Below are 22,291 nucleotides of genomic sequence, written 5' to 3' on the forward strand. Positions count from 1 at the left end.
TAACAAACAAGACTCAAATTGTTCCTGCTTTTTCAGAATAGTCTATAGGGGTGTACGTTTCCTTTTAATCCCCTGTTCTTAAATATGGGAAGAGCCTATGTGTCTGAAGAGATATCACTCTTATGACCATTTTGTGTTTCACAGCAAAGGGTATGGCAAATGTAATTATAGTCCCTAATCAGTTCCTTTTGAATTAATTTTAAAAAAATACCCTTGGTGATCCAAGTCTAATCACATTATCTCCTATAAGGGACAAAATAAAGAGCCAAAGCTCTCCTAATGAATTTAAGGAAGCAAACCAACAAAGTGAGGAGAATGTCATGTGGCAGATAACATCAGGTAGTTTTATGGTCTAAGAGCCTCAGTTCCAGCTACAAGCAACTGAATTTTGACAATCATCAGTAATCTTGGAAGGTACCACTGCAAACCTGGATAACTGTTGAGACTCTGAGGAGATGATTCAGCTAATATGTGCCCAGATTCCTGACCTAGAGAAACTATAAGTTTTTTATTCTGTTTTAAACTGCTAAATTTCTAGTAGTTTGTTACACAGTGAAAGAAAACAAATAAGGGAGGAGATAAGCCTTGCACTTTCTCTCCTTAATTATTAACAAACACATACTTTGTTAGTATATATTATTTATGAAGTAACATTATAAATATTAATATCAATGATTTAAATTTTGATACAGAACAGATTAGTCCATAAAAGTAAAGAAGTGTAATAATGTTTGAAAGAATTGTGATCTGACATTTCTCTTCCACTTCCATTGTTTGTGAAAACAACCTTAACCTGTAGAATGAGCACAACTCTGAGAAAGCACAATTTGTAGTACAATTAAAAAGAAAAAAATCCATGGAAAATATAAGATTTTTTTAATAACATAATTTCAGGGTATTTAGCACCTAAAAAGTAAGACTTCTTTTGAGAGAACAAGTAATTTCCTATTCATCAATACTTAAATAATTATTTAAGATAAAAGTTTAGTACCCATAGTTAAGTAACTTGATCTTAACATTGGGAAATACATAAAAGTTGTGGGTTAAAAAAAATTAAAAAATTTAAAAAATCTAATTACTGCCACATTGCTCTGTTCATCACTAACACAACATTCATTTCTCTGCTTTGGACAATACAATCTAATGTTTCACATCTTTATTTGAAATATCTTTATCTTTTTCTAATCTTTTTATTTCTAGTCTTTTAATGTTTACTTTTACATGTCTTTACCCATTTTTTTTTTCTGAATTTTAAGATTGTGAAAAAGTCCCTTTGGGAAGTCAGTGAAAACTCTTTGGGTCAATCATAATACATAATAAAACGATGATATTGACATAATATAAATTAGCAAGAAATGCAGATTTGAAGAGAAAACAAATTTATTTAATTTTAAATTATAATTTTAAAAAGTTATCATCAGTTCATAGGAGTTTAATTTTATAATTAATATTATATTTTGGCAAAAGATCAACAATAGAATCACAGTTATGATCTTTTATAGATGAGATGATCAATAGTTCAGTTCAAAAGTTTTTAAACTTGAATTATATTTCTGCCATTATTTTACTCTATGATCTTGAGAAAGTGCACTTGAGTTCTCTAGAAAATATTAGAATTTCTGGTCTGGGGTTTTGGCTCAGTGGTAGAGTTCTATCCTCAGCACCACATAAAAATAAATAAATAAAATAAATATTGTATCCAACTACTTCTAAAAAATAAATATTGCAAAAAGAAAATATTAGAATTTCTGATTATGCCAAATTTTGGAAAAATATAACAGTAATTTCGATGTACTATTGGTCAGAACACAATCATGTATATACTCATGTATATACTCAAAACAGCTTAGAAATAATTAATAAAATAAAGAATGCATTTGTGTTTTCATACACACAAACACTGGTATTCACACATAAATAACTGCATACCTACAACGAAAGGATCCTTTATTCTTGCAAATAATTCTGATGACAGTGCTCTAAGACTAAGAACCATTATTAACTCAATCTTCTATACCTATGCTATGAGTATTTAATAATGGCAAAATAAAATTAGTAGATGGGGTCATATTTTTTAAATCTCTGTGAGTTTTTTTCTCTAGATAATATTTATTTTTTTCAAATTTAAAATTAAAATGTACATGTTTTTAAGTCTATAAAACTCAAAATTGGCCATAAAACATTAATTTATTGGTTCTTCTTAGTTTTACATGACAGTAGAATCCATTTTGACATAATTGTATAAGCATGGAATATATCTTGTTCTAATTCAGACCCCAGTACCTCTTCTTTTCCTTTTTTTCTCTCCCCACTGCAAATTAAAACTAAACTGAGATTTCATCTCACTCTAATCAGAATGGGAATTATCAAGAATACAAGTAACAACAAATGTTGGCAAGGATGTTGGGAAAATGGTATACTCATATGTTGTTTGTGGGACTACAAACTGGTGCAACCACTTTGGAAAGCACTATAGAGATTCCTCAAACAACTAGAAATTAAACCACCATTTGACCCAGTTATCTTATTCCTAGGAATATATACAAAGGGTTTAAAAGCCAGCATACTACAATGATGCAGCCACACCAAAGTTTAGGGCACAATTCACAATAGCTAAGCTTTGGAGCCAACCTAGGTGCTGTTCAACAGATGAATGGATGAAGAAAATGTGGTATATATACACAATAGAATATAACTCAGCCATAAAGAAGAATGACTTTCTGATATTTGCTGGTAAATCTAGAGACTATCATGCTAAATGAAATAAGCCAATCTCAAAAAAACAAAAAACAAAGGTCAAATGTCTTCTCTGATATGTGGAAGTTAACCCACAATAAGGGGAAGGGAATAGAAGTTCAATGGAGTAGACACAGGAGAATGAAGGGAAGGGTGGAGGGTAGGAAACTGAAAGTGGAATGAATCTAACATAACTTTCCTATGTCCATAAATGAATATACCACAGTGAATCTTACCATCATGTACATCCACAAGAAATTAAGTTAAAAAAACTATAGATGATATTTCTTAATCTATATTTCCATCTGATTAGAAACTTGTCTTTATTAATTCCCTTTTTAGTTTGAGACATTTCCTTTTTGTTGAATCTCACCTATTAAGTGAAAATTCAACAGACACAATAATGTACCAAGATTCACAATATTGATGGTAATAATTAAAGATACACAATTGTTCTGGAGGAGGAAACACTGCTAAGGAAGAGTGGCAACCATGATAAATGTTTTCTAATATTTGAAGGTCCTTCATTTGCCACATAAATTTTAAAAAACATATTTTGTCTTGGCAACAAATGGCACAATATGAATCACTAGATGAAATTTGTAAGAATTTCATACTAACATAATACTGTTGTCTATTTAGAGTTGTCCAAACAGTGAAAGACCTGCCATTGAAGATAGTGAGTTCATAGTTATTACATTGTTCACAAGTACCAAGAACGCAATAGAGGTTAATCATATTTCAGTTGCTAAAAAAGGTTTTCACTAAGTGTGCTCTTTTGACCTCTCCCTTCTTATTTGGAATCTCTAATAACAAATGTCTCTCATGCTTCTCTTCAAGATAGTTAATGTCCATAAATACTGGATTAGATGGTTTCCAAGGTTTCTATTAAGCCTATGATGCTATCAGAAGTAAGAAAATAATGTATCCATTGCATGACTCAGTTCATTGTGATCATATTCTAAAATAGATATCAATTTCAATATAAGAAAATCTTTATTTCAAATAAAGTTAAGTTTGGCACACAAATGTAAATTAGATACATTTCTTCCAGTATTTCTGGTTTATTCTTTTTCATTTTGATCTGTATTTTCATTTTTTTAAATTGTGATCCTGTTTTTCATTTAAAAAGTTCCATGTAAAACAAATTTTATATACATAGGTGAATAGTTATTTAATTTTTTAAAAGGAAAATCGCCTTCAGACTGAATAATTATAAACACAGCAGTTTGACACTAATGATTCTGAATAGCGTATCTGTGTATAACTAATATAAAACCTGTCTTGAGAATATCATAAAAGTTTTGGTCACTGAAATTTATGAAAGCAAAGCAGAGACCATCAAAATTGCAATTAGAAGTCTGATATTTATAGTCAGAATACCTGACTTTACATTGTAACATTGTTACCTAATAACTGTGTCCTCTGAAAATAATTTTTATAAATCTTTGCAATTCACTTTAATTCAATAATTATTTATTGAACTACTATGAGATAAGTCTTAAGCCCACAGAACATATCTCAGGGAGCTCACAATCTTTCAGTTGTCAGTCTATGTAAATAAATATTTGTATTCAGAGAAATAAAAAAAATGAATACAATGAATCTCAGAAGTAGACATTGTGCAGTTTTTGAAGAATGCAGAGATTAATGGTACAGGAAGGATATGGACAAATACATGCTGAATACAACAGTAGCTGCTCAGAGTTTTTATTTAAAGATGAAGAGTGATAAGATATGTTGAAATATTTTGTATGCTCTATGCATTTCTCAGTTGATGGAGGAATTTTTGAATGTGCAATACTTGTCATGCCCTTCTTTTCTATTCCATTGCTGCAATACTGGTTAAACTCTAACCACTTCACGTGTGAATGTAGGAAATAATAATTTATCTATCTTGTGCTCTAGTGATTAGGGCATTTTCCTCAGAAAGCTAAAGTTAAGGTAAATATGTATTTCCTTACCTTTGAGCAAATAAATTAGTTTGGGGACTAGTTCTGAAAAGAAGAATGGGGAATAAAATATGATAAATCACCTCTAAAATTTTGCTTAAGTCTAAGCAAGATGGAAATCAAAGAAAGAAAATAATTCTAACAATTACTGGTAAAGTAACAAATAAGGAATGAAAGTTATTACTGATGTGGGGAAGAGACACTCTTCAAGGGGTAAGATAGCAGAAAATATTAGAATTTAGATATAATGTAAAAATTGCCCAAGTCACGAACTCTGTTAGGATTTTGTAATTCAGGAACCATTTCACAGTTTCTCCACTATAAATAAGGAAGACAATGCCTACCTTATAGTGCAACGGCAACAATAGTTTATTGAACCAGTTTCATTAAACATGGTGCCTGATATATAAGTAGAAACTTAGTAAAAACAGTTCTTCTTGATCTTTCTTTTTGTTAATGTTAAATAAATTATTGTACAACACAAACATAGCACTTTTAATCTATGAAGCAAACAAGGAATGACAAATTCAAGTAGTTAAACTATAATTTTAGTGTAGAAAATATAAAAATACATGAAGACCTTAACATACCATCCCCTGGGCAAGCTCAGGAGGTTGAGTATCCAAGGAAAAGATTATAGGGGAAAAGGAAATTGAGGTAAAAGTACAAGTGAACAAGAAAATTCTATATATTCTATAAATCTTTTAAAAATCTATTCCAATTGAACAATTTGGTATTATAAACTTACAAATAAACAGCTTAATTATTTTAGAAAATGTTTAATTGTGATCATGTTGGTTTTGACAATAAGTTTGGTCCTATGAGCTTTGTTTAGAAGTCCTTTATAGATGTATTCAGTAGATAACTACATACTGGGTGATTAATGATAAGGTTTAGGCTTCTCAGTTCTCTAACTGACTGAATACAGGTAGGCAATGTAAAGACTGTTGGAAGGTGGGTTTATAAAGTCTCCCAACTGCTTTGCTTTTTTATAATGAGTTTTAAAGGATTCTTTTCTTCCCTGGAATCAAGGGTTGGAGAATCAGGGTTATAGTGATCACTCATTCCATTTTCTTGATTTTTTTCGCCATCATTAAGTACTTTACAATGGGCAGCAAGCCAACAGTAAGCATCTTGAGCTTGGCAGTCTAAATGGAATGTAGATTAGAAACAAAAAAGCAAAAATCGCTGACACAGAAAAATTACTTTATTAGCCATATAAAATTAAAAATTTTAATTATCATATAAAAGTAATTTTTCTATCCTAGCAATTTTGCTTTCGATAATATAATAAAATTCAAAGTGTATACTGATTATTTATGCATTTAGTTTCCTAGTGTTCCAAATAGAAATATGTTGTTTAGTGAAATTGAACACAATTGCAGTATTGCTTTATAACCTATTATCATATGGGAACAACTTAATATTTTCCTAACCAACAATAGATATGCTGTATTTGTAACTTATCTTTTTACAGAATTTTTCCTCTGTACCACCAATCACAACTTGTAATTATGTTTTATTATGTATAAGTGTCTTTCTTTTTGACTGTTGTCTTCATAATAGTGGGATTTTTGTCTGTTGTTGTTTGCTTTATTGCTGTATCCCAGTGTCTAGAATCCTAAAACAATGGATAAATTTTCAGAACCTGTCTAGTTTTTCTCTTTACTACTGTACATTCACAGTATCTGACTCTAACAGAGGATGCCGTTTTCTGTAAGATATTAGAGAATCAAGGTATGTTTGTATTAATATTAAGTTGGCACTAACAGATCAACTCACACCCCTTATGTTACTCTTAAAAGTGTTGCTGAAGAATAGGAGACATTGGAATATCTGTGCAGTGCTGGAAAGAATGTGCAGATGCTATGAAAAGAGTATGGAAGTTCTTCAAAAAAATTAAACATAATGATATTTGGGTTTGCTAAACTCAGGATTCCTCAGCTATGAAACAAGCTCCATGAATAACAGAATTCATCAGAGACATGTCATATTGCCTATAACTTTTGCTAAAAGACTTGATTTGACTATGCAGTTTAGACTGGTTTGTTTGTGCTTAGATTAATAATGTCCTTTGTCATTGACCCAGGAGTCTCATGTTGTGGCAAAGTAGGGCAAAATCTCAAAAACTCATTGTTTTGGATCATGTCCTATTTTTTTCTTTTTGATTTCTTCAAAATTGTATGAAAATCTGGGAAATTCCTATATGGTACAGTTTTTCATCTGATACTATTTATTCCAAAAATTAACTTTTTAAATAGCATTATTTATTGTTAACCCTTAAATGCACTTCATTGTCTGTCTTAAAAAATTTACACCAATAATCTTTGGTTTGAAGAAAACAATGGTGCATTTCATATGCTTTGTTAACATTCAGCATTTCAGAAATAGATACTCAACATGAGGAAGTAGTTAAATTTTCAGAAGTTATGTGTTAAGCCTAGGTCTCTAAACACATAACTTCCTATGCTGAATTTAAATCTAATTTGGTGACAGCTGTAAAAATGGCTACATTGTAGAGAAAGGCAAAGAAATCAAATTTATGCTATTCTCTGAAAAATTACAATGCTAAATAAAGCATTGTTCTGAATTTTTAGCCATAATATTTCCAACTCTAGTGAGGTTCCTGGGGAAATGCAATTCTTGGAATATATTTATAAATCACCTATCATCATTAAAGCTTTTAAAATCATTTCCAAACACAAGTAGAAAATAAAATGATGGGTAGAATTTAACATGAGAGTATTTGTCCACAAACATCTAGTGCAGACAAGGTATATTGCTCTCACCACTATGTGTACAGAAAATTGTGATTGAATAAGTCAGATTTGCATTAAGCCTATGTGGTGTCAATACTTCCAGGGCAAAAGAAAGAAAGAAAAATCAAATCAGTCAGCAGATGTTAACAGAAAGAAGGCTTACATTGCTGATTCTACAATAAGCATAGGAGCAGGAACAAGAGACAAACATTTGTACCATGATAGACTATACATACAAAAGGGAAGATGTCCATAGATTATTTCTGCCTTTTCAATTTTACTTTTATCAAGAGACAGAAGAGATCAAAATACAATAAAGTCGAAATAATTATTTGAATTGACTGTCAAAAAACAGTTTTAAAATGCAAGTTACCCAATTTTATTCTTGGAACAAACAGAAACAACTAGTTGTATTTTCTTTCATTCTTTCTGAAGACACAAAAGTAGTAAGATTTTCTAAAGAAATTTACCCATATTATTCAAATATCTGAGATCCCTTTGTCTGTTTAGGGAGTACTGAAGGTTCTTTTCAATTAAGAAAAGGGACATTAGGAACTCCAGGTATAATGTCTATTCTTTGAAGCCACATGGAAGTGTTCTGAATGTTCCCAAATATTCTCACTCTTCTGTATGTGGACTAGGCTTATATTTCTCTGACCGTTTTGAAGTAAAAACAGTGATGTCACTTGTTTGGGCCAATGAAATATAAAATGAGCTTTCCTTGTTTTATCTCATAACCAAAATTTTTAAAACAAGTGTGTGATTACCATGTGTTTCTTTTGTTGTTGTTTATTCTTTCCTTTGCCCTAGCAGTTATAGGAGCATGTTCTGAGATGGGGTCTTTATGACCTTGAGTTTCCCTGGGGGACTGCAACAAGTGAAGTCCATGTGTCTGACAGTATTGGTTAGATAAGACTGAGCAAAGAAATGTACCTTTATTTTATGAAGTTACTGAGATTGTAGTTATTTGTTATTTCCATGTGACTTTACCTATTCTAGCTAAGTCACAATTACTCAACTTTTATGTATTAAAAATAAAAGGTTTTTAAAATTTCTTAAGATTTCTCAAGCCATTACATTTTTTCCCCTAAACCAAAGTCACTTCATCTCAAACATCTCCTTAGAAACCTGTTATAATATCTCTCTTGAGCTGAAGTTGAGGATTGAAGGAGTTAATTTAAGTTTAATTTTTAATAGTCAGTGTAACAAACTGAAGTTCTCATTAAATGATTAAAGTACTCCTCAATAATAATTGGTTCTAAAGACATAATAGAAAATATACTAAAGATCCCTGGATATAAATTGATTGCATTATTGTTCAAATGACCAAAACAAAACAAACAAACAAAAACAATGGAAGTAACCACTGGTAATTATCCCTGCTGGCAGCTCAGTCAAAAATGTATGGAAGGAATGATTTTACCACTTGTAAGCTCATCAAAATGGTAGTACTCAAGAAAAACAACTCTACAAATCTTGTATGTGAGAAAATGAATAAATGAAGATAACTGACAGTTTTGTAAATGACTATGGTGAGAATCACTCTTTATGTGAAAACACAAATTAATAGAAATGAGTTCAGTAAGCACAATTTAAAGCTATGAAGTTAAATACTTCCAATTGTATCTCTCTATAAAATTTGGCAACAAATTTAAAGGTGAATAATTGAGAAGCCATACATTGAATTACAATAACATGAGAAATAACCTTAATAAAATTTTCCTTCATAATCATACAGAGAAAAATTCAGCAATGTTATTTAATGTTATCATCGATAATAAGTTTCTTAAAAAGAAAGATTTATTAATGCACATTAGATGGTTACCATCAATTCAGCTAGAAGAATGGGAATGATAGTAATTGAGAGTACTGTGCATTGGAAAAATCACCATCATTGGAAATTTATACAGGTTCTAGAATCTTACAAAGATGTTACTGAAATAGTTTTATTAGGTTTTAATTCCTAACCTAATGTAAACATTGGCAGAATTTGTAATTTCCTCCAACTTGTTTTATTCCCTGTGAAGAAGAAAAGCATAATACTTAATTGATGTTTTTGTAAGGATAAAATGAAGTAATTTTATATAATGTTTAGAACTATGCTTAGGACATGCAATAAATAAATAGTAGCTGTGTTATTTCTGTTGAAATGGCAAATAGAAAATTCTCTCAACTGTTCTAAACTTCTCTCCACATTTATGTGTGTATATGCACACATGCACACGAAAAAATGGAGGACCCAAACCACCCATCTATTGCTGATGATTTCTTCTTTTTGATTTATACTTTCACATGAACAGCAATTGCAATATCATCTGAGTAGCTTACCATCTCAAAAAAATTCAAATATACTTAATGTCTAGAGGACAAGTTTCAAATTCTTTAGCCCAGGCTCCAAACCTGTCTAAAAAAATGATGAAACTAATCTTCATATTGAATCTTCTTATTCACCTGCCCTCCCCTCACTTATCTCAATCAGCAAAAGTCAATTCTCTTTCAGTGTCTCTTGTAAGAGTTCTTTTACAAAAGCTATAAACACTTACATGAATCTACACATTATATAAGATTAAATTTTTCCCTAACTTAAAGTTTCTTTCTATTTTTACCCATGGAAACACCTTGAATGGTTGATAAAGTGATTGGTACAAAGAGAAAAATCAAAAACTATTATTGACAAATGCTTAATTTAAATAAAGTGGAAGAAAAGGACAGTGGCTTAAGAGGAAAATGTGTTATTAAATTTAAAATGATTACATGGTTGATTTGATTTTATTTAAAGAAAATTTTATATAGGCTTTAGATTAAAGAAAAAGCAACAAATAGAAAATTTTATAATCAAAATAGCTAGAAAAGGAGATTAATACAATGGTTGAGAACATGAATCTGAAGCCAAAGTGCTTGAATTAAAATCTTAGTTCTGCCTTTTAACGGCTGTATCACCTTGTAAATTTTTCTTAACCTCACTGTGCCTTGGTTTCATCAATAAAACATGAATCCTGATAATTTCCACTGTAGAGCATATGACAATTAAAAGGGTTATTACATGGAGAGGATTTCAAAATATAAGGCATGAAAAGGAGGGAGGCAATAAAATGTATTCTTTAAGTTTCCATCAATATTAATCTCCCTATAAGATACGCCTTGAAACTGATTATGATATTCCATAATATCTTCTCTGTACCTTTTCTCAGGATGGAGTTTTATATTTTATTGCCATGAATATTTAGGTACATCTCTCTTAAGTCATATGATCTTTAAAATCAATAATTGCAATGCACCTCTTCCTTTTCATTTTCAATTAACAAATATTTGTTATGAGTATAAATATAAATACTTATCCTTTAATATGTAAATATGTTGTTATAATTTTTATATTTTTATTATTAACCTTTTAGTCATCATCTGCGTTTTGAAAAAATATTTAGACTAACACAATGCCCAATACTACTATAGATGTATAGTACTTTGTAATGTGATCATAAACATATAACTCTATCGACAATGACTTCATCTCCTTTGTTTTTTTTTTTATGGCAGATACTAATATTTAGCAGCAATAATCATTTTTAAAAGAATAGTGAGAAATGCAACATATAACAATCCAGAAATGTTGAATATTAATATAAAAATAATATTGTATTTATAAAAAGGAGTTAAAAATTAGTGATAAGCATAACATCTTTGTCAACTATAATCATATTGAATTTTCTATTTGAAATCTGAAAATATAAAATACTCAATTTTAAAATTAAACATCCTTTGAATGATTAAAAAGGAAAGAAAATTAGGACCATATTAATGCAGAAACATTATTCTTCTGGTTCTGTTTTTAGATGAATAATTTACAGGTCAAATTACAAATTTACAAAAAAGAGTTTCAACTTTGTAAATATGCAAAAATTGGATCAGAACTAAATTTAGACTATTGGTTGTACATTGCCAGTGACATTAGGCATGACACGTGTCTTTTGATTATACTTATTCTATGAATATAATCCTCAATCGTTTTTAATATCAATTTTTATTTATTGTTTCTAATTTCTTATACATGACAGCAGAATGCATTTCAATTCATAGTACACATATAGAATACGATTTTTCATGTTTCTGGTTGTACAGAAAGTTGAGTCACACAATTCATGTCTTCATACAGGTACTTAAGACCCCATTTTCTATATCATTAAAAATATATGCTACAATTCAGCCATGAAAAATGAAATTATGACATTTACAGGAAAACGAATGCAAGTAGAGATCATCATGTTAAATCAGAATCAAACTCAGAAGGTTAAGGGTCATATGTTTTCTTACATATGCAGAAGCTGGAGAGGAAAAAGGAAGAGAAACGTGAGGATAGATCTTCTAAAAATTAAAGGGAGATCAGTAGAGGACAGGGACAAAGGAGGGGAAGCAGGGAGGAAAGTGGAAAGTGCTGGGGGGTGATATTGGCCAACTTATATTGTTATATTGTGTGCATGTACAAATATATAACAACAAATTCTATCAATATGCATAATTATAATGTACTAATTAAAAATGTGAGTTAAAAAATGTGCTGCAGACTTGGAAATGTCATTCCAAAAATTTATAGTACTGAATTATAGAGAATGCAGATCATTAAATTACATTACATGATGTATTTACAATAGATAATTCTTAAATTGTTTACTTTTACTTTCTGAGACTGACTAATCATGTTTTCCAGGTTTGTTTAGATTGTCAACAATCTAATTGTCCCAACAAGCATGTAAGGGATCAGAACTTGAATTTTTTGTATTAATCTTGCTCTTGGCTTCATATTACTTTCCTATTATTTTTTTAATTTGAACTTAATTTTTCTTGTTTGCTATATATATCATATTTCAGGCTGCAAATACTGCTTTTTAAAGTTATCTATAAATTCAATATAAGTATGCAATGAGTGGCCTTAATATTTTATATAAATATAAGGATTAGTAAATGAAGAGACTATTACCTTGGTAAAAAAACACAAGGAATTGGTTCATATAATAAATATAGAAAATATTAATTATTTTTCCAAGCTCCTTTCAAGATTTCAAGTACTTAGAGTCGGTTTTATGTCTATAATACACATATAATAAAAAGAAAAAAATTTTGTGTGTCAGAATTTAAATTTGGAAAAAGGATAAGGGAAATGAATATAGAAAGGTTTTAGACTTTAAGCATATTAATCAATAGACTAAAAGTTAAGTTTTGTAATGACCTAGTTTCGGTATTCAGATTTTGTTCTCTATTATTAACTCTGGAAGTACTTTTATCACCAAATGCCTCAAAATAGTATATTTCTTAAGTAACTTCCAAAATTAGTAGGAAACCTGCAAAACTGCACAGGGGAGAACGAGTCCGAGATCAAAAATGTATAGTGTTTTTCTGAAATTACTCATATAAAAATTCTTATCATGCTTTCCTAATGAAAAAACATGAAATTTTTCATGGGGAGGTACTCTACTAAAATATATGTAGCATGGCATTACTCAATATTTTTTGGTGGCTATCATTGTCCTTCTTCCATTCATTCATCCTAAATTATTTTACCTCATATTTAGTAAGGTGGCTTTCCAAATAGCAACAGAATACCAGATGGTCATTGCTGTGGTTCACTGAGTTTATATCCTAGCAGGAAATTAGATGATTGCTTTTCAGGGTTTTTATCATGCATTGAACAGTCTATTTTTATAATGGGGGATTCTGAAGCTGTCAATACTTTTTTGGCTTAGTGCACTCCATCATTTGAAGTTAAGAACCTATGTCATAATATGAATGCTTTGTTGAACAACACAAGCATACGTATTTTTTTTCTTTCTACATGTTGTAAAATGTAGATTTATGCTAGAAAAAGTGCTTAATGTTTATAAAATTGTATTTATTTGGAGAACATTATTAGATGAGATATGTATACATTAAATGAAAATATATATTATATTTTTATATCTTCTTCAAACATATAAACTTTCTCTAAACAGTTCGATATGGTATTTATAAAATTTGCTTTTTAAATTCTTACTTGTGAAAACAAAATAAGACTTCCAAAAGTACAAAAGCCTCCAAAGAAGCATATGGCTCCCAGTTATACAGAATTGGCATAAACCAGATAAAGTTGCCTCAGAAAGAGTCTGACTTTTGTCTTTGCTTTTGAAAATATATGTTGTCAGCATTTTTGTAGTAACTGCATGGAAAAAGAAAGTGAAACTTTCTCCTGTTAACAACAAATGTGTAAATCAATAATACATTATAATAGCATAATACTAAAAATATAGATCTAATTATATCTTCATTGTCAAAACAAGTGGATGAATTTAAAATAAAAGTGATACATGAAGAAGCAGAAAACTTAGAACAATAAAGTAAACAAAAATATTTGAGTTGTTATATATGCATGGTGAAAAAAAAAGTAAATGACTTTCTGAATGGAGGAAGACACAACTCACAAATATAAACTGGAGAAAATAATGTATGAGTGGAATGTTAAAGCTATGGCTGATCATTGCAGCAGCAGAGCACAGACTGATTATATGGTAAAATTAGGAAGTCCGGTTTTATCCTCTCAACAGAGGAAACCTGTGAAAGAGTAGCACACATTGCTTATAAAAGTGCACCACTCTATTTTTTACACACACTTGGGCAATAGCAAAAAAAGAATTGTTTAGATTATTTTTAAAAATACAAGGCTTTATACTCAATGCACTGTATCATGAAGCCTAGAGCTGTTTCATTCTTACTTAGTAGTGTAGCTTGTGCATAGTTCTTAATATATTTTTAATTATTCAATATACTTCAAATTAGGGAACTTCAATAAATGAGTAACTCAGAATTGCTCACATTTCTAAAGCATATTGGAAAACATATTTTCACAAATATGTATATAACTTTCTGATCCCAATCTAAGTGTGGGACTTAAAATTTCCCTTAATCACTACAGTTCTGAGAAAAATTAATTCTACTGTGTGTAAAGTCTTGGAAACCAAATATATCATTCTTGGGTGCTATCAGTTTTCATTCATATAACCCATGTCTCCATATGATATTCATAGTCAAAAATATATCTTTACAAGGCCTGTTTGTGGGTCAGTACAAATAAATAAAAGTTATAAAATATATCTTTACATATAAATCAGCATATTTGTCCCATTTTAGTCATAACAATAATAGAAATAAGTAATAGCCTGCATTTTCCAGCAAGTGAAGAAGACATAGAAAATGACTTGTGACACATGTAAAGTTTTCCTTATGGCCTCATATCACTGGGATTTTGCTGGCAGGGTTTGAGGTGATAATATACTCCTTTTACTAAATGATGCAGACCTAACTTGCTGGCTCATTAAAAGGTGTGCACAAAATGTTTTCTTTGTTAACATCAAGTATTACTATTCACCTTAAAAGACTAGATCTTTTTCTAGGAAATGATGGGATTAATGAAAGCAAAATATACCCAGATTATGTTCTCAGATTAAAATGGCAAGTATGGTGGCAAAATTCAAAAGTCTGTGGTCAAAAATATTTTGAGATAATATTTAAAATAACATGTTGAAAATTAACTTAATTAAACCATCAATGCCATGATCCTCAAAATGAATTCTTAATGTGTGACTCATGACATTTTGATAATCAACAGTGTATTCGAGCTCTTTTCTTTTTACATAATAAAACAATTTACCACTAATGTTACTCTGTATATGATTCAGGGAATTACAATAACATATTATCTTTTTTGGAAGTAGATTTAAGGAAAAAGAGTAGCTTGCAAGGTTTTTTAATCAAATGTTTTTCTTTTGAAAGACCTGTAGATTTTAGTTACCAAAAATGTTAAAAATTTATGTTACAGTAAATAAACAAAACTGAACTATTTTGATCTAGTACTTAAAAAATCATAATACAATATATTTATATTTTAAATTTGTAATATATTTTAATTTTTAAGTACTATGAAGTATGAAATGTTTTAACTCAATAAAGTATTTTGTAGTTTTGTATTTTTAAATTATTTTTCCTTGAGATTTAGCAATGATTGATTTATTGTAAAGATAGTATCATATTTCTGAATGAATGTTGCATTTATGCATGTGAAATCAAGATACAGAATAAATGGTGCTTTTTATTAAATGCCTTTTTAAAATGGTTTTCAGATACTGGATATAGCACAATAACAGAACATAGAAACACAATAAACATCCTTACATTAGTTAACTCACTACTTCTTTTGGAGATTTTTGTTATAATTTGCATACAGAAATTATCTGGCTAGCCAGGTGATGTGGTGCATGCCTGTAATCCCAGTAGCTCAGCAGGCTGAGGCAGGGGGATGGCAAGTTCAAAGCCAGGGTTAGCAACTTGGTGAGGCCCTAATTGCAACTCAGTGAGGCCTTGTCTCAAAATAAAAAAGAAAGATGAGTGGGGATATGGCTCAGTGGTTAAGCGCCTCTGGGTTCAATTACTAGTATCAAAAAAAAAAAAAAAGAAAGTATCTGGCTGAAGCTTTCCTCCCTCTTCTTTCCATTTCTCGAACCATTGTCTTTTTTCACTCTGTCCAGTTCTATGTTTTGGTATTACACTTTGATCCAAAATTGTTGATCAAGTTTTCCAGCAGGAAAACAATAGTATCTTGTGACAGAGAAATCTACTGTTCTACTTTTAGAAGTCATTTTATGCACCATGGTGTAGTGGAATCTAACTTCCAAAAAAAGCTTAGAAGGCCCTTTTTACTCTTCACTGCTAACTGAAATTCATGTTGCTTTGTTGGAGGCAATAGTTCCCTTGTTAGCCCTTTTGCTTATCTCTACTGTCAAATACTTGGTTTAGGTCACAGAGCACCAAGTGACCACATGACATGTATACATCACTAACATCCAAGCCTTCTCCTAAAAGGATATTGTCTATAAGATCAAAATAAACTCCATGGACATTTCATAGCATCATAGTCTTTCATTGAGCAATGTAATCCCCAAACCCTCATATGAATTCCTAGGTGTTCATTTTTGGTTAAAAAATAAACTCAAATCTTCAGACAATATAATATCCTTCTAAAAACTTCTTTGGTTAACCCAAAATTTATAAGTTCCTTAAACTACCTTAAACTTTCGGACTGAGTCCATAAATCTTAATACATTCATTCTTGCATTAAATTGTTAAAAAATTTTGTGAACTCAAGTTCAGGTTTACATAGAACACTATAATTTAGGTGTGTCTTTTACATATGATTTCATTAGTTTTCCCTGGAATATGTTTATAAAAATGCTATTCTGAATACAGACTATCATTATGAATTTTAGAAGTTTTAATCTAGGAAGAGCAACTGTCTTAATTAGTAAGCAGTGTTGGTAGCATTGTGTTGAGAAGGACTCTGAGAACATATCAAAGCTCAGTGGGAATAAATGTCATGGAAGTGTCTGAATGAAACGGGTGCAGAAAAGTCAAGTGCTCCAGGTATTTTCATTCCAGATTTACAGCATAGGCATTAGGCTTCACTTTTTACAGAATATTACTTAGCTCAGTAGCAGGCAGTTAGTTGCCTTTTACAAATACTAGCAGATGGTGTTGATAAAATTATTCCTGCCTGTGAACACATACAAAAATTCTTGCAATATACCCTCTAGGTTGATGTGGCATTCATTTTTTCCTTAATTAAACTATCATTGTTAGGAAGTATCAAAAAACACTAAAAGCAAAGGTTTCATCAAGGAGAGAGTCTATGTAAACTCCAGGGGAAGCAATAAGTAGATCATTACAGAGTTATCAGCCCCCTGCAAAGTTATAAATTAAAGAATCAGTATGCTATCAAGTGGCAAAGAGCAGAAAAGGGAAGGCATGGACTGAGTAGTCTCCTATCTTTTCCTTGAACTGAATGATGATGATACACACTGCAAATACTCTAGTCCTCCATTATTTAAGTTTTAATAAAAAAAAAATGGTTAGTGAGAGATAAATTGCATCTTAGAAAATTAGATCATGTGCTCTATGAAGTATGACTTAGAATTTACCCTTAGTCAGTGAATATTAGTAACACATGAGAACTACTTTTGATACTGAAAAGAAAAAAAATTGTACTTTCTACATGAATTATTGCCTCATTCAAATGTTCTTGCTCTATATAGTTTGTATTTTTAGCAATCCTCTGTGAAATCTTCTCTTAAAGTGTTATCCCTAGTTGAACTTCCATGCACTGAACTGGGAGATATTAATACCTTCCTTATCAAGGTGCCTCCTTCTTCATGGTGTCAAGATCCTGACACTAAAGCAATGATCGCACATTATTGTAATTACTTGATTACATTACAATCTGCCCCACTGGACAATGGGTTCTTAAAGGCAGAAATTGTTTCTTAATCAATCTTCTGATCCTCAGCACTTGAAATACTGCTTTTCACAGGGCAGGCGTTTAATGAATACACTTGAATGAGTAAATGCATTCATTAGTATTATTGCTGAGAAGAAGAAAAGGTGAGCTTGGCAGACTGGAATTAAACAGGCAGACTTTCCAAACACAGAGGGTGCCACTTTTTTGATAGATGAAAAACCACAGAGGTTAGAGTGAAAGTCAAAGGAAATAAGCCTGTAGGGACTTTAGAATGAGTAGTAGGGCAAGTAGGATACACACTCTGGCAATAGAGTTTAACCCTGAAATAAATGGCAACTGCAACAAAATAGTTTTAAGTGTTGGCTCTAGGGTTAGATTTGGACAGAAAAATAGTTGAAATCACCCATTTCAAATTAGTTTTGATGGCTGTATATCCTCATTGGTAGGAGGATATGGAAATAGGTAGTAAGGAAAAGTGGGAGATAGAGCTAGCATAAATAATAATTTATTTATTATTATTAAATAAATGAATATTTATTTATAAATAAATAATAATTTAGCATGTACCTAATTTGCTAGTACCTTGAACTCTAACAGTATTGTGGTTTAGTTATTTCTTCCTCTCTCTCTTCATTTCACTGTAACTAAAGAAATAGTTTCCAAGATAATGCAAATTTTTCTTTAATACTCTAGTCAGTAAGTTTAGAGTAAGGTCTTTATGACAATGGGCGCGATCATTTAAATTCAGATGGAGAAGGAGTTCCATAACATAGAATGCTTTTTGCTTTTAAGTGTCTTATGACATTTAAAAATATTCGGTTTTAAGTATTTTAACAAGATTTTTGAATTGGGATGATTTATTTTTTTAAAGCCTCTATTTATTTTGGCTGATTCACATATAGAACTCTATTTCCTCTAATTATAATAAACTACATTTAAGAGTCACAAATTATTTTTTTGTGAAGTGTCAAATTTAACATTGCTCAGGCTTTGGAATTAGAGAGAATGGTTTAAACGTAGCCTCCCTACCACATTCCATTTACTCTTAGGAGAACTGCTTCATTCTTATATTTCTGCACATCATGTGAGCAGAAATTCTAGCTATCATTTTGCTCTTCATATCAGACCGTTTTCAATGATGATTATATAGAAAATAGCCTCCAACAATATAAATAAAGTTTGTACCACAGCAAGACAAATTTTCTTATAAACTTGTAAGATGGAAATAGTTTTCTCTAGAAAAAGAGTTGGTGTGCTTACTTTCTGTTATAAAAGATTCAGGTTCCTTACTTAGGGTTTATGTCCTATGATGTGTGTTTATGTATGCTGATATCTCATATTCTTCATAACATTCTACGGGAATTAGGGTTTGAGGATCTTGTATAAATCTCTTTACATTGACTCTTAGTACTGCTGTAAATAAAAACCATCCTTATTTCCTGACCTAAGAGTCTTGTGTCTTTTACCACCATTCACAAAACTATGGCAGAGAAACTTGTTAACTTTCAGATAGAGTAAACTCTGAGATTCTCATAGTTCTTAATATTTACTAGCTGAGTAATCTTGAGCAGTTATTTTTAAATATTTGGACTTCAATTTACTATTGTGAAATTTAAAGGGAATAATGCTTTTAAATTTCTTACCACGTATTGAGTATTCAAATAAATAATAGCTAATAGTAGAAATCATAGCAATTATACCTCCAGCAGCAGTAGAAACAACAGCAATAATAATAGCAGGAAGATTAGAAGCAAAGCCACAAAGGGACCCAACATTGAAAGAACACTTATGACAAATGGAACAGGTTGGGATTTTTTTTTCATTGACAGAATGAGATATATGAGACTCAAATTGTTGATATGATTTGCCCGAGATAATTCACATGCTAACTGACAATGCTGGAATAGATGTTAACTGTGTTTGATTTCCTTGGGTTACTACTGCCATGAATTTGCAGTCACATGGATTTACAGTAATTTATATGTGTAACCGGACATTCCCACATTCACATAGAGGTATTATGGAAATCTATGTTGAAATATAAATGAGAACAATTAGGAAAGAAAGCACAGAGAGAAAACATTGTTGATCTCCAACATTTCTGTGGGCAAGATTTTTCTGTCATAGCTAATGTTGAACATATTCTATTTTTCCAGGCTACGTATTTTGAATCTTTGTCCAAAATATCTTCTTATTATAATTTTTATACTTTCCCACAATACAAATACTCTTTATAGTATAATAATAATCTACACAATACTATTAATGTCACAAATTCTTAAACTGTTTTCTACCAGAAATATTTAAAAGTTTTAGAGATGTAGTCAATGTTTCTCAATGAAAGTAAAATAATTTCTTTGACAGCCCAATTACATTTCTAAACATAAACTCTATATGATTTTCTATGTAAATATAAATATATATACATACATACATTATATATATTTATGAGTAAACATAAAATATAGAGCAGTATTTTAATGTCTTCTTTCAAAGTAATGTTGTCTTCTAAATTATTTAGTATTTTTCTATATTTGTCAAACACTATATGATATATATGACTTATACTCTATAGAAGCAAGCAAGAAACATGTTTCAAATATATATTATGTCAAACAAATGTATAGTCAGAGTAAAAATATATAATTTTTACCTCTACATATGGGAACAGGAAAATCCCATGAGGCTGTATTAACTGAATTGGCTATGCAGGTGAGTTGAGGGTGGCCATCGAGGATATATCCAGTTACACAGCTGTAGCGGATCTTGTCGCCAACGTCAAACCTTGTACCATATAATACACCCTTAGGTGGAACTCCAGGGTTTCCACAAGAGCTACTCTGCAATTCTGTAGAAAAGAAGAAGAGGAGAATGAAGAGTTATTTTAATACATATTTTGGTGTACTTAGACTTATAAAATACAGATATAAATACAGATATCCTTTTTACTTTAGAGAAGAGTCACGAAAATGTCTTCTATAATTGCATAAATATTATATGTAATTATTTGTGCTACCAAATTTTGTGTATTTTAGATTATTTTGTCTTCATAACAATCTTTGAAGTCCATATTACCTATATTTTGCAGGCAAGTAAAACTCTTGTTAATACCACTTATTTAGCCTTTCAAATTTACATTTTAATAGCAAGGTAACAAGCATATTCATTTTCATTGATATGATCTCCAGTATTTTGATGCCTCTATTTAACCCCAAGCCATTTGTATTTATCCAGGAAAAATCCATGTTAAGTAAACACTTTTTTTCATTTACACAGCAGAAAATAAATATTTGTTTTTAATTTTAAAATGTTGGAATAGAATTCTAGCTCTATTATTTGTCTCCACTTGAATATACAATAGTTATACACAATATCATATACAATAGCATACTGTTATGACATTTAAGTGGATCAGCATGCAAAATATCTAAAAAATGCATGATGGATCAGAATATTTTACTTACTGCTTTTTTATTTATTTGTGGTTGTTTAAAAGTAAATAAGAATATAAACATAAGAGGTCTTTAAAGTCAATATTCATTTCAGAAAATAATCCAATTTTATTTTAACTTAATAGATAAATAAAAATAGCAGAACTTACAGAACAAAGAGTTTGGGATAAATTACTTTTCCTTCTATTGTATTCTAAATTTTCTATTATATGACCACTATATTATATTACTTTTACAGTGTAAATAATAATCTATAAAAGACAAATTGATGGACTAAAAAGTAGCATTCAGTTTGAGTGGAGTCTGTACTTCAGTTAACAGTATTAAATGTTAATTTCCTAGTTTTGATAATTGTTCTATGATTTCCTAAGCAGTTAATATTAAGGTAATCTAAGTGAAAGTGTATAGGATCTCTATGGATTTTGTGAAATTAAAATCTGTTGTGATAGAAACATTGTGATGTAAAAGCAAAACACATTCCAATTCTGCCTTGATATTTATCCAATTTGTATAGTAAGACCCATGCAATGTCTTTGCTAAACCAAATGATTACAAACTGCTGTAATTTTGAAAGTATCAATGCCAGTATTAAGTAAAATATCAAAATATAAAATGATTCATAATATATAGTTAGAAAATTACAAAAATAATAGATACTTAGCATAAGAATTGTATAGAAAGATACAATTTTTATCTCTGTAATAAGCTTATCTATCTACAATAAGCTTATGGTGATTTCAGGAGGATTTTTTTTAACTCATTAATTTTGGTTATAAACACTCCAATGCTAGTAAAAGAAAAAAATCACTGAGTAATTTTAAACACAAAGTCATTTATTTTTTATATATTTTTTTTTTTTAATTTTTTTTATTGGTTGTTCAAAACATTATAAAGCTCTTCACATATCATATTTCATACATTAGATTCAAGTTGGTTATGAACTCCCAATTTTACCCCAAATACAGATTGCAGAATCACATCGGTTACACATCCACATTTTTACATAATGCCCTATTAGTAACTGTTGTATTCTGCTACCTTTCCTATCCTCTACCATCCCCCCTCGCTCCCCTCCCATCT

The 22,291-nt window shown here is 30.2% G+C and overlaps 1 protein-coding gene across 6 annotated transcripts in view; it reads right to left on the minus strand.

Moving 5' to 3' along the window:
- Nucleotides 1–22,291, minus strand: part of Csmd3 (CUB and Sushi multiple domains 3) — a 1,151,628-nt gene that overhangs the window by 889,655 nt on the left and 239,682 nt on the right. For all 6 annotated transcript variants that reach the window (XM_046464911.2, XM_058585685.1, XM_058585684.1 and 3 more), the window contains one exon: nt 20,413–20,607. In XM_046464911.2, coding sequence (XP_046320867.1) covers nt 20,413–20,607 — 195 coding nt within the window. The remainder of the gene's footprint in view (nt 1–20,412; nt 20,608–22,291) is intronic.

Source organism: Marmota monax, unplaced genomic scaffold, assembly GCF_021218885.2.
Source record: "Marmota monax isolate L192 unplaced genomic scaffold, Marmota_monax_Labrador192_F-V1.1 WCK01_AAM20220418_F8-fsc00003, whole genome shotgun sequence".
NCBI classification, from domain to species: domain Eukaryota; kingdom Metazoa; phylum Chordata; class Mammalia; order Rodentia; family Sciuridae; genus Marmota; species Marmota monax.